Below are 13,477 nucleotides of genomic sequence, written 5' to 3'. Positions count from 1 at the left end.
TTTAAACATGAGCTAGTTTTATCCCTATCCATCCGTCCATCCATTATCTGTAGCCGCTTATCCTGTTCTACAGGGTCACAGGCAAGCTGGAGCCTATCCCAGCTGACTACGGGCGAGAGGCGGGGTGCACCCTGGACAAGTCGCCAGGTCATCACAGGGCTGACACATAGACACAGACAACCATTCACACTCACATTCACACCTACGGTCAATTTAGAGCCACCAGTTAACCTAACCTGCATGTCTTTGGACTGTGGGGGAAACCGGAGCACCCGGAGGAAACCCACGCGGACACGGGGAGAACATGCAAACTCTGCACAGAAAGGCCCTCGCCGGCCGCTGGGCTCAAACCCAGGACCTTCTTGCTGTGAGGCGACAGCACTAACCACTACACCACCGTGCCACCCAGTTTTATCCCTAATTTATCGCCAATGAATAAGCCTGTGGTGACGGTGGCAAGGAAAAACTCCCTCAGACAACACAAGGAAGAAACCTTGAGAGGAACCAGACTCAAAAGGGAACCCATCCTCATTTGGGTGATAACAGACAGCGTGATTATAAATAATTTGCTTCTATAACTGTGTCCTATATACAATAGTCACAAAGTATAACTGTGAAACCAGGAAAATTATTATAGTTTTAACATGAAGTCTGTTTTGTTGAAGTTGGAAACTGGACTGCAAAACTGTTCATGACAAATGCAGTCCTAAAGATACCAAGTCAATTGTCGTCCTCAGCCATAAATGGATTACTGTAAGTGTCCAGAGCGTCTTCCAAGTGTCAGTTTTGACTGTCCATATGGGGCCGTCCGCCACAGGAGTGATGTGATGAGACTCCAGCCAGATGTAGGGCATCAGGATGGATCATTTTTGTCATCTCTTGCACCTGTTTCCCTGATTAGTTTGTGTGTGTATATTATATATATATATATATATATATATATACACACACACACACTACCGTTCAAAAGTTTGGGGTCACTTTGAAATTTCCTTTGAAAGAAAAGCACTGTTCTTTTCAATGAAGATCACTTTAAACTAATCAGAAATCCACTCTATACATTGCTAATGTGGTAAATGACTATTCTAGCTGCAAATGTCTGGTTTTTGGTGCAATATCTCCATAGGTGTATAGAGGCCCATTTCCAGCAACTCTCACTCCAGTGTTCTAATGGTACAATGTGTTTGCTCATTGCCTCAGAAGGCTAATGGAGGATTAGAAAACCCTTGTACAATCATGTTAGCACAGCTGAAAACAGTCGAGCTCTTTAGAGAAGCTATAAAACTGACCTTCCTTTGAGCAGATTGAGTTTCTGGAGCATCACATTTGTGGGGTCGATTAAATGCTCAAAATGGCCAGAAAAATGTCTCGACTATATTTTCTATTCATTTTACAACTTATGGTGGTAAATAAAAGTGTGACTTTTCATGGAAAACACAAAATCGTCTGGGTGACCCCAAACTTTTGAACGGTAGTGTGTGTGTGTATATATCTGGGTCTGTCTCAGAAACTGGGTACTGTCGGGGTCCCCCACTAAATATACTCACAGTCAATAAACTATACGGTTTTGAATGGTGATGTTGGATTTAATTTGAAATAAAATGATGAAAGAAATAATACAGATACAACTAAATCTTTGACGTGAATATTCTATTCAGAATTTGGCAAAAATTCTGCAAATTTGTGGAAAAATGGCGGCTTGATCTGGGACATGATAAATAGTTGACTACATTGCATTCCCTTAGAAAGGTTGTAGTCCACTGAAAAGTCTACAGTTATCACTAATTATATTTTAAGTTGTAACTTTATACACTTCGAGCCCCGTGGCCGGCAAGGGCCTTTCTGTGTGGAGTTTGCATGTTCTCCCCGTGTCCGCGTGGGTTTCCTCCGGGTGCTCCGGTTTCCCCCACAGTCCAAAGACATGCAGGTTAGGTTAACTGGTGACTCTAAATTGACCGTAGGTGTGAATGTGAGTGTGAATGGTTGTCTGTGTCTATGTGTCAGCCCTGTGATGACCTGGCGACTTGTCCAGGGTGTACCCCGCCTTTCGCCCGTAGTCAGCTGGGATAGGCTCCAGCTCGCCTGTGACCCTGTAGAACAGGATAAAGCGGCTAGAGATAATGAATGAACTTTATACACAGGGTTTATACAGAGATTCTTAAGTTGCATTTACTACCTTTTTAATACCTTTTTCACTACCTCCACAATATTTTTTACTACCAACACGACGTCAAACTGTAGCAGCATAGTGTAAAGTAAAGTGACGGGTAAAGTAAAGAAATATGCTTCCAAAATTAATTACTAAAATATTTCCTCACAATTTAATAATTTCAACACTGGACACAACTCGCCAAATAGAGAGTGGGAGAAAGAGGGACAAACAGAACATAGAACCAAAGAGCGAGAGAAAGAGGCTTTGTAGGTGTATGTGACTGTGCATGTGTGTTGGGGAAAGCGAGTGAGATACATTTAAGTAAGAGTGATCTCTGCTATAGGAGTAGGATTAATCAAGATGTCAGACCAGGAATTAGTCCATAGGTTTTACTCAATAAGTCACAAAGTAATAATTGCATAACAATTAGAAGACAGACTGGACTTTTAGAATGAACAGCTACACATTGGACTTTGAAATAATGTGCAAATTGCAAAATCAGGGTATTTAAAGGGGAAGAAACTTAATAATAAAATGCAATTTTATACTGTAAAAACAGTATTTCATTAAAAAATAAATAACTTGGGAACAAATAACTAAACTTAAACTTCAATACTGGACACTAAAACTGGCCGAGAGAGAGAGCGCGAGAGAGAGAGAGAGAGAGAGAGAGAGAATAAACCTAAGTAATTAACAACAGGAACAACAGGCAAACATAAACATTAAAACAGTTAGACAGCAATGCATAGTCACAAGTGCCTGAGCTGTGTGGCCTTCTCCTCGATCATTTTTTCCAATGTCAGAAGCTCTGCTTTTTTCCCCTTGTGGCTTCGTCGAAGGGAATCTGACTTTGCAATTAGCTCAGCCATCTTCGTTCCCGCTTTACCCTCGGCCTTCTCCGCAAACTTATCAGCATCACTTTCCAGGGAATGGCACACACTATGGAGCACCTGCCGCTGATTCCGGAGGTCCTCCAGCTCTTTCTCTGCTGTTTTTCTCTTCAGCTCTTGAGTGGCACTCTCCCTTTTCTTCCGCTCACTCTCAAGGTGTAGCCTGTACTGTGATCTTGATGAACCAGCAGAGGCCAGGAGCTCCTTGGACAGAGGTACATTCAGGACACCACCACTTTGTCACAGATTAACCTGAGGGCTTCAAGAGACTCTTCATGGAGGTTGCACGTCTCCACCTCCTTGTTGACCGAGAAGCCTCTTTCAACTGTGGCCTGCCCATGGGACAGGAGGAGAGCACTTTGGCAAAACTTCAGCAGGTCAGGGTGGGAAGTGCGCAGTCTGGAATGGAGGAAGACATCCAGACGCTGGCTAAGGGGCTGGAAGGACACAAATTCTTCATCTCTGCCCACATCCGAGAGAAAAGAGGAGAACTGTTGAATGATGACATCACCTGCGACATGGACAAGAAAATTAAGATGTGTTCATTACATTAGCACATTCCAGTCCACTGCTTCATCAACCATTCAACAAAAGTACATACAGTACATCATAGATACACAGCAGTATCTAAAGCAGTGGTTCTCAACCTGGGGGCACAGAAGTCTTGTCTAAATTACAAACTGATCATTAACACCTTCACACCTCTTGAATTAAAAAAGGCAGAGAACCAAGGGAGATTCCTAGCACAAGACCTTAATCAATTAGAATAACCTATTGACTTCTACTGTCCCTATACAATATTCTCTTACCAGCTGCAATGCCACCTGCCAACTGCTGCCCCTGGATGAATGTCTGCACTAATGCCTTCATCTGTACGATGCACCACTCTGGATCTTTGGCCATCTTTGTGGGATCCAGGCAGGCAATCTGCCTCACAATGGGGAATTTCAACGGGGACCTTTCCTGCAGTTTCTTTATGATCTGAACCAGACACTGCAAACACTCTTTTCTCAGGCTGAGCACAGAGTGTTCCCCTATCTTGGTTCCTGGTTTGCCCATGAGTGCCTATTAAGGAACATGCATGTCAATGCTCTCTTTGAAAAGAAATGTTTGCTTAATATTACAGTAGCCTTTGTAAGGAACAGTAGCCCATGTTAGAAATAAATGCAAAATAATCATTAAATGCCCCTGGTATATCACTAGACATTAACCCTTTGGTGACTGACCCCTTGAAAATGGTTCCTCCAGGAACGATGACGTTTCAGTTGTCAAGACAACGGAAAAACTAAAATACAAAAACAGAAAGATACGTCACAATGCTCTTGTGCACAAAACAAAATGCTCTTGTATTTGTATTTTAGTTTTTCCGTTGTCTTGACAACTGAAACGTCATGGTTCCTGGAGGAACCATTTTCAAGGGGCCAGTCACCAAAGGGTTTTAAGGAATCATGATCATTTCAAATATTTTTATCACTGACAACAGCAATCCAGCCAGATTATTCCCATTACATAAATGAAGTTGCAGCCCTCAACTTACATTGATGTTGTTGATATGTGTGCATTGTGTGTGTGTATTATTTGTTTTGGCCTGTTGCGCCACCCTTCACCTATCTGATTTCGGCAACCTACAGTAGCTGATAACCTCTTGTCTGGGGGGAGGAGGAGGGAATACCATGCTCTGCAGAATTTTGAAAATTATTGTAGTACCAGTTTTGGCCACAAACTTACATACTGTTCCTTTAAAGATGATAATATTATTACTGACCAAATTGCATTTACTACTGTAGATGTGATTTATGCAGTCATAAATTCACAGATTTATCTCACCAGACAATTAAAGAACAATGAAATTACCTTGATGGCTGATTCAGCTCCCAAGCCTATGTCTACCCTTTTGAGGGAGACCCAGTTCTTCTCATCAGAGATGTCCAACTTAATGAGTTGCAAGGGGGTTTGGTCCTGTAGGAGCTCCCTTTTGATGAAGCGCCGCAGTAAACTCTGATGATGGCAACAATCAGATAGTTACCAAGCCATTCCATCAATGAATACAGGTTTACATTCAAATGAATTCATCAAAATGTTTATAGTGATACTTACCAACAGAAGCTCAGTTAAATCTTTTGCCAAAAAAGGCAACACTGGCTCATCTGTTTGGTACTTCTGAAGAAAAGGGTTAAAACTTCTCGCAATGGAGAGGAAGAATTGAAGCTTTGGGATTAAGAGTGGATCCCCTCTTGCTGCCAGGATGGCGTCATAAGAGGCTGTGTTCGGTTTTTGGACTTTCTTATCTTCCGCAGCACTGACATATCTCTGAATCATGGGCCAAACTTCCAGGACTCTCTCCGCAACTGGCACATTTTCCACCCATCTGTGGCCACAGAAAGAGAGGGGAAAGCAGGTCGACCCAGTGATGTTGGTGTAGTCCTCTCTCCGGGCAGGATCGTTGTGGAAGAGGTAATGGAGCGCACGCAGGAGCTTGTCTATTTGCCAGGCTGTAAAGCCTGCCTTCATGGCATTGTGGAGAGTGTGAAGTCCACAGCTCCCAACCACCAGGACTTGAGCACCTCCATTCAGCTCAGCATACTCCTTTTGAAGGAGATCAAGGAGTTTAAAATTTACATTGGGCCCATCCATTCCAACTGAGAGGAGCTGCCTCATATTGAGTTGAGCAATGCATTCCTGTGAATTCAAACAGAAAAAAGTTTAAATAAATATATTACGTTCATTATGTCTTCTTCTTAAATCAAAATAATTAGTTTTTCTTTTGTTTCAGACATGTAAAAGCTTTTTACCTTTACCTGACATGTTTCGACGGTGTAACTTCCGTCTTCATCAGAGGGTGACCCTCTGATGAAGACGGAAGTTACACCGTCGAAACATGTCAGGTAAAGGTAAAAAGCTTTTACATGTCTGAAACAAAAGGAAAACTAATTATTTTGAGAAAAAAGTTTGTTTAAATAACATATTACTTAAGAAAGAAAATCACATTCAATATAAAGACAGTAATATGGTATATCCTATGCTTCAAATTAAACATTTAGCTTTATTATCTTAAGTAAAACATGAGTCAGGTGCTGGAATACTTTGACAGTGATGGATAGTATAGGCCCATGCCAAGGACTGCTTTGCCAAATTTCACTATTCAAAATCCAGAGCAATGATCAACCTTCAGATTAAGCAGTTAGGCTCCAATTTTTTTAATTATAGGCTACATTTTCCAATATTATGTCACAGAAATTCAACAGAAGGCTAAATAAATAAAATGATAAAAATCCATGAAAATGTTCAAATGCAAACAATGTCTCCCTAACCAATAGTACAGGAAAATAAACTTACTTTGATGTGCTGCAACAGATCATCAGCTCTTCCATGTCCCAGGAATTGTGAACCAAAATATCTCGACCGAACACACCCATCCTCCAAAAAACGAATGTGTATGTCCATTTGTTTTTTCTTTGACGATTCATTTAGACCAGGGGTGCCCAATTTCTTCCCCATGGTGGGCCGAAAGTGAATATTGTTGGTGGGCCGCGGGCCAAACACAAACGTGTAACATGTACTGCCACCTTAAATCTAATTAAAATGTCTCATATTGTATACAAGATGTGAAAAAGCAAATGTACATGTAAATGTACATGTACAATGGTGTTTCTTGACAAGCTTATCTGTGAGAATGCCCGTGTCTGACTGAGGCAAACACACTGTGCAGCCACAGTAAGGCACCTTTTCACGAATTCGCCACAAGAAAACGAGCGTCCCTCTTTTACCAGTTCTTCAGTGATGAGGTAGCTCGCTCTTCTAGCATTTTCCTGAGCCGATGACGGCTGTAGCAGAGTGCGTTGTTGTGTTTTAAGCTGCGCTAGTAACTGGTTAGCTTTTCCCGTCCTCTCAACGCCTTGGAATTTAGCGAACTCTTGGTGTTTTGTTTCATAATGTCGGCGAATGTTGTATTCTTTCAGTACTGATACCTTCTGCCTACAAATTAGGCACACAGCCTCAGAATTGATTTCCAAAAAAAAAAAATACTGAGTTTCCCACGAACTTTTAAACTTTCTTTTGTCAGTATGCCACTGTCTAGCCCTCACCATTCGCTCCATATCTGCTCTTCATCGTCACCCCTCAATGCCAAACCTCTTCTAACAGAAATTCAACAGCGCCACTTTGGCAGTGGCACAAAGGGCGCGGGCCAAAAAAAAAAGCTTTGTGGGCCAAATTTGGCCCGCGGGCCCCAAATTGCCCCCCAGTGATTTAGACTCTCATCAAACATAAGGACGTAAGGGCCGGCATGATTTATGGCCTCAACCAGTTGCCTCTTAAAATACGGGGCAATGCCAAATTTGATCATGTAGCCGGTCTTGTCCTTGGCCAAAGCGAATGATTTGGCGATTTGGGAATCCGGGAACATCTTGCCAAACAGCTCTCCTATGCCATCATTCGACTTGAACGAGTGGTGTTTCACTGCTAAATCTAAAACACCATAGCACCTCGGCCTGCAGTGTAGCGGTGGTAGTGCAGAGCGGCTGAATGCTGTTGGTGGGATTAACGTTACTGGTGGTGGGAGCAGGCGAGGTTGAGGTAGCGGTGGAGGTTGAGGGAGCGGTGGAGGTCGAGGATGTAGATGTAGCCGTAGTGCCAGCGCAAAACAGAGACAGCGGTAGCTGCACGTTTCGTCCCCGCATCCTTGTTTGATGGCTATTCGATTCCATGTGTGATTTCACCGCCTTCACCCCCATCCACGTAATATTTATAGCTTTCTTACAGACGTTGCAATAAGCCTCTCGGCTGTTGCCAACTACTGGTCTAAGCCAGTCTTTAAACGTAGCTTCCTCCAGCCAGAGGTCTGAAAACTTGCATTTGCCCATATCTGAAGTAACGCTATGATAGTGACGTCATTCAGGTCCTACTCGCAACATACAAATAAATTCACGCTAGTTTATTAATTCAAGGAGATAGGCTTGCACGTGAATTACATAAATTGAAAAACGTATTTTAGACACATTATGGAGGTTAAAAAATTTACTACCTGGTCAGATGACGTTTATTACTTTTTACTACGTTTTACAAGCCTTAATTTGGTCTAATTTCATTTACTACCTTTCACAACCCCGCGGCAACCCTGCCAGTGCCTTTGCCTGACATGCAGCCCCATATCATCAAGGACTGTGGAAATTTGGATGTTTTCTTCAGGCAGTCCTCTTCATAAATCTCACTGGAACGGCACCAAACAAAAGTTCCAGCATCATCACCTTGTCCAATGCAGATTCGTGATTCATCACTGAAGATAACTTTCATCCAGTCATCCACAGTCCATGATTGCTTCTCCTTAGCCCATTGTAGTCTTGTTCTTTTCTGTTTAGGTGTCAATGATGGTTTTCTTTTAACTTTCCTAGATGAAAATCCCATTTCCTGTAGGCGATTTCTCACGGTTCGGTCACATACTTGTACATCGACTCCAGCTTCCTCCCATTTATGCTTCATTTGTTTTGTTGTACTTTTTCGGTTTTCAAGACATATGGCCTTAAGTTTTTTGTCTTGACGCTTTGATGTCTTCCTTGGTCTACCAGTACGCTTGGTTTTAAAAACCTTCCCACGCTGTTTGTACTTAGGGTGGCCAGACGTCCGGCTTTAGGCCGGACCGTCCGTCTTTTCAATGTCTTGTCCGGCGTAGCATCAAGCCGGACGCACATTTGTCCTCCTTTTAGAGACGATGAGCGGAATTATATAATATCGACTTGCCAGACTGGAAGAGCAGAGTTCTAGAATAACGTTTTGTAGGGAAACTGCAGATCTGTGCTGCACACTAGTAATCTACAATAAAGAGTCTATGGCTCGATGTTTTTTGGCATGCAATGCGAACTCCGCACCGCGAGGCGTTGAGTTCTATCCTTTGATGATCTTCCTGGCGCGTGCCTAGTGCCCTGCCCCCCTGGCCCTGGCTGGGACTTGGAAACACGAGTCTGTCCGGTAGACCAGCTGCTCACAACTTAACTTGTTAGGATATGGATGACAGTGCAAATGCACATCTACTATATCTACCTTAAGTTTAATTTCAGTGGTTTGTTACTCCACAATGTTTTTAATAAATACAAATATGGTGTTCTAGCCAATTAAGAGCTAATACATGAATTATAATAAATACTATGAATGCTTTAAAACGTTTTATAATGTTGCTGGTTATGTTGCCTATTTGTTCTTTGAGAATCTACAAATGTTGTGCTTTTTGGTACTCAGCACCTTAAGTTTAATTTCAGTGGTTTGTTAACTCCACAATGTTTTTAATAAATATAAATACTGTGTGTTCTAGCCAACTAAGAGCTAATACATGAATTATAATAAATACTATGAATGCTTTGACCTTACTCTTTTTTCCCCACAATCATAATCTTTAACCCTACAACATTGCGATGTTGAGTTCACCAAACGTGAGTGACTTGCATAAAAATAATCCATTCTCAATCTTGCCACTGTGGTTTACATAAAAATTTGAGGGCTATGAATCAGATGGGATTTGCCATTATTCACCCTAAAATTGATTAGAATGCAGGAAATTGCATCTAAGAAATACAAAATTTTCTGGGGGAGGGCCCCCAGACCCCCCGTCCAAATAATGTCCTCCTTTTTGGTGTTATGGAAATGGTCACCCTATTTGTACTTGGTCCATATCTTATGGCCCTTTTCCACTACCCTTTTTCAGCTCACTTCAGCTCACTTCAGCCCGACACGGCTCACGTTTCGACTACCAAAAACCAGCACGACTCAGCTCGCTTCAGCCCTGCTTAGCCCCTAAAACTCGCACGGTTTTGGAGTAGGGCTGAAGCGAGCCAAACCGTGCCGAGTGAGGCTGGGGGCGTGAGCAGACACTCCCCTGTGCACTGATTGGTGAGGAGGAGTGTCCTCACATGCCCACACACGCCCCGCGAGCACGCTGGGATCTGTCAACACCGTAAACCCGGAAGGAGAAGAATTACGAATTACGAGAATTTCTGAAGCCTTATGCGCCTCGCCTCATCTATACGCTCTTGCCAGTATCTGTCCGCGTTGTCGGTGACAACAAGCCACAGCACCAAGACCAGCAACACTAACGACTCCATGTCCTCCATGTTTATTGTTTACTATTCGGGTCGTGAGACTACCGCTTAAAAGATCACTGATGTCACTGTTTGCGCTGCTTAACGACATCACGTGACATCCACCCACTTTCACTAACTCCACCCAATGTGTCCACCCACTTCCAGCCAGCACGGTTCAGCGCGGTTGTAGTCGAAATGCAACTCCAACAGCCCCGCTCAGCCCGACTCAGCACGGCACGGCTCAGCCCAACTCAGCCGCGTTTGTAGTGGAAAAGCGGCATTAGATACAGCTGACTGTGAACAGCCCACATCTTTGGCAACCATGCGTGAAGAGTTACCTTCTTTAAGAAGTTTGACAATCCTCTCTTTTGTTTCAAGAGACATCTCTCTTGTTGGAGCCATGATTCTTGCCAATCCACTTGGTCCAGCAGCCCGCCAAGGTGTGATAACTGCGCTGTTTCTAACTGCAGACTAACAAGCAGATCTAATCTGAGGCAGGTGTCAATTTAGGGAAAGGAAATTGACTGGGTGAGTCCTTATTTTCTACCTGAAAATTGAGTGATTCCATATTTTTTTCCCTGTGCTTGGTCTACAAAAGTAACATTTGCTGACTATCACAATGTCTTTTCTTCGTTTCTTTTAGTGTTTCTGAAGGCCAAGAAGTTGCACTTTGGAATGACTATTATTGCATCATGTTTGTGATCTCAGTTTGTTCTACAGAATAAAACGTCTGAATGAGTGCTCATCATACCCGTCAACCTTCCCGTTTTTCCCGGGAAATCCCTTATTTTGACTTATTTCCCGCTGTCTTCCCGTTTTTTTTATTTTCCCGAAAATGTCCCGTATTTTCACAATATAAAAAAGTCAGTAGGTCCAGAATTCATGATGCGCCTCTGACAGGGGTTTACAGCAGGAAGTCGGGCCATGAATTCACGTCCCTGCCCTCTCAGGCATCAGTAATTACAAAACTCCGTCCGGAGGCAAGGCTGAACAAGTGATTAGGTCCAGTGTTGCCAGATTGGGCGGTTTCAAGTGCATTTTGGCGGGTTTTGAACATATTTTGGGCTGGAAAACGTCAGCAGTATCTGGCAACACTGATTAGGTCTGAGGTGAAGATGGCGATGCTAATAGCTAAGAAAAACATTAGCCTCTCTTTCTTTGATGATTTCAACAAGTGCGTGGCTGGAATGTTCCCAGACTCTTCCATCGCAAAGAAATTTTCCATGGGGAAAACGAAAGCCTCCCAAATAATCAAAGGTAAGCTACACATGTTTACATTAAGTATGTCCTGGCTAAGACCTCATAAATAGCCTAGTGTAAACTAATTGGTGTATTAACTGTTTTATCCACTCACTGTCTATTTTATTTTCTATCTGAAACTTACCCATTTTAAATCACTCTTGGTTTAATATCTTATATTACTCTTTATTACTCTATCTGGTGTTCCGAGGCCATGACTATGGTAAAACCATAATAAATTGCAATGGAATTGAATTTATTGACTGGTTATATAATGACCTTTCTTATTTTAACATGAGATACGTATTTTAGCCCTTAATTTGGGAAATAACTGGTACCACTGAAAGCAAATAAAAATAAATGTATAGTTTATTCACAAATGCACTCTATAAACCAGGGGTCACCAAACTCCGGCCCGCCACCCCCCTTTGACCGGCCCCCCAGCCCCTCTGCCCCCCCATCACTTGAACCGGCCCTATGAGGCAATCCCCAAAAGTGGTCATGGCCTATTTTTTTAAATTGCTTTTTGGCAAATAATAACATGTCTGCATCTTGCATTTTGTTGATTTTATCAATTAAAATTGATATTTAGTTATAAAATGAACTATTCATATTTTCCGACTTTTCGTCATATGCTCGCGATCAAGCAGTGACAGGCAGCGCATGCGCAGAGAACTGTCAGTGTTCAGGACAGCAAAATGGCTAGCGGTCAGCGAAAAGCTGACAGAGAGTGCAGAGTTTTTAAAGAACAGTGGACCACCGATTATTTTTTCGTTCAGTGTAAGGACCGTGCAGTTTGTCTTGTATGTAAAGAAAGTGTGCCAGTTTTCAAAGAATATAATCTGCGTCGTCACTCCGAAACCCGCCACAAAGAGTATGCTAGTTTGCGAGGGTAAACAAGAGAAGACAGGATTCGGAGGATGAAATGCGGACTGGCTGCACAACAGAACGTATTCCTTCGCCAAACCCAGATCAACCAGGCTGATGTCCGAGCTAGCTATAAGGCAGCTCACCTACTAGCTACCCATGGAAAGCCGTTTACTGATGGGGACTTTGTTAAAGTATGCATGCTTGCTGTGGCCGAGGAGGTGTGTCCCGACAAGAAGGATGCGCTCAACGCGGTGAGTCTCTCCGCACCTACTATGACCAGGCGAACCGAAGATTTTGGGGACAACGTGTATGACCAGCTGAATGAGAGAGCGTCAGAATTCGAGTTTTTTGCTTTGGCCATGGATGAGAGCAATGGCGTGCAGGACACAGCACAACTGCTGTGATCTATTGCTCATATTATTATAATTTCACTGTTTTTTAAAATGTGTTTATTTTATAGGCCTATTTATTTGACCTTTAAGTGCTGCATACAATTATTATTTATATTATTAATAATATCAACAGGCCTACCTACAATTTATATTTTTCCACTCACCTTTGCCAGTGTCAGTCACCTCAAATAGGCAGATGTTTCTTACCTTGACAGCTTTGATATTATTTTTATTAGAAAATAAATAAATTGAATATCTGTGGTATTTCAAATTAAAACAAAGTGTGAAGACTTGATTACTACTTTTGCAAACCACTAGTAAAGATAAATATGTGCCAGGAATCAAGTGTGGATATAGTAGTGGGGGATATAGTAGTGGGGGATATAGTAGTGGGGGATATAGTAGTGGGGGATATAGTAGTGGGGGATATAGTAGTGGGGGATATAGTAGTGGGGGATATAGTAGTGGGGGATATAGTAGTGGGGGATATAGTAGTGGGGGATATAGTAGTGTGGCTATAGTGGTGGGGATGGCCGTGCCAGGCTAGTAATCTCTACTACACAATGAGGCCTGCTGGTGGTCATATTTGTCTGGTTCATACAATTCTATGCGATATAGCTGACCCGACCCCGGCCCCCATCACAGTCAGGAACGACAATGTGGCCCCCAGAGAAAAAAGTTTGGTGACCCCTGCTATAAACCATAAGCATACTGAGTTTGTGTCTTGGCTATCACCAACATGCACCAGAGTACAGGAAACCACAAATACTAGATAGAAAATTGCCACCCATTCAACTACACACCCACTTTTGGTGAAGGGTATGACTTTCCAAAATTTTCCCTTATTTTGAGTTAAAAATCTGA

At 42.6% G+C, this 13,477-nt stretch overlaps 1 protein-coding gene across 1 annotated transcript; it reads right to left on the bottom strand.

The window, feature by feature from the left end:
* Positions 1-2,575: 2,575 nt before the first annotated feature.
* Positions 2,576-11,756, bottom strand: LOC132900488 (uncharacterized). The gene is made up of 5 exons (XM_060942608.1): positions 6,379-11,756; positions 5,140-5,721; positions 4,897-5,040; positions 3,852-4,107; positions 2,576-3,553 (listed from the first exon to the last, which is right to left on the bottom strand). The coding sequence occupies exons 1-5, from the start codon at positions 6,538-6,540 to the stop codon at positions 3,264-3,266; spliced, it is 1,434 nt and encodes a 477-aa protein (XP_060798591.1). The 5' UTR covers positions 6,541-11,756; the 3' UTR covers positions 2,576-3,263.
* Positions 11,757-13,477: the final 1,721 nt, after the last annotated feature.

The sequence above is a fragment of the Neoarius graeffei genome, chromosome 16 (genome assembly GCF_027579695.1).
Source record: "Neoarius graeffei isolate fNeoGra1 chromosome 16, fNeoGra1.pri, whole genome shotgun sequence".
In the NCBI taxonomy this organism is placed as follows: Eukaryota; Metazoa; Chordata; class Actinopteri; order Siluriformes; family Ariidae; genus Neoarius; species Neoarius graeffei.
This window is presented reverse-complemented; position numbering and strand designations above follow the sequence as displayed.

Excerpts from the sequence above, each read along its gene's own strand:
- LOC132900488 (XM_060942608.1), bottom strand. The coding sequence starts at position 6,540 with ATGGGGAAGAAATTGGGCACCCCTGGTCTAAATGAATCGTCAAAGAAA. Across the intron at positions 5,041-5,139 it reads ATTTAACTGAGCTTCTGTTG|AGTTTACTGCGGCGCTTCAT; the intron begins GTAAGTATCACT and ends TGCCATCATCAG. Across the intron at positions 3,554-3,851 it reads GGCAGGTGGCATTGCAGCTG|GTGATGTCATCATTCAACAG; the intron begins GTAAGAGAATAT and ends TCCATGTCGCAG.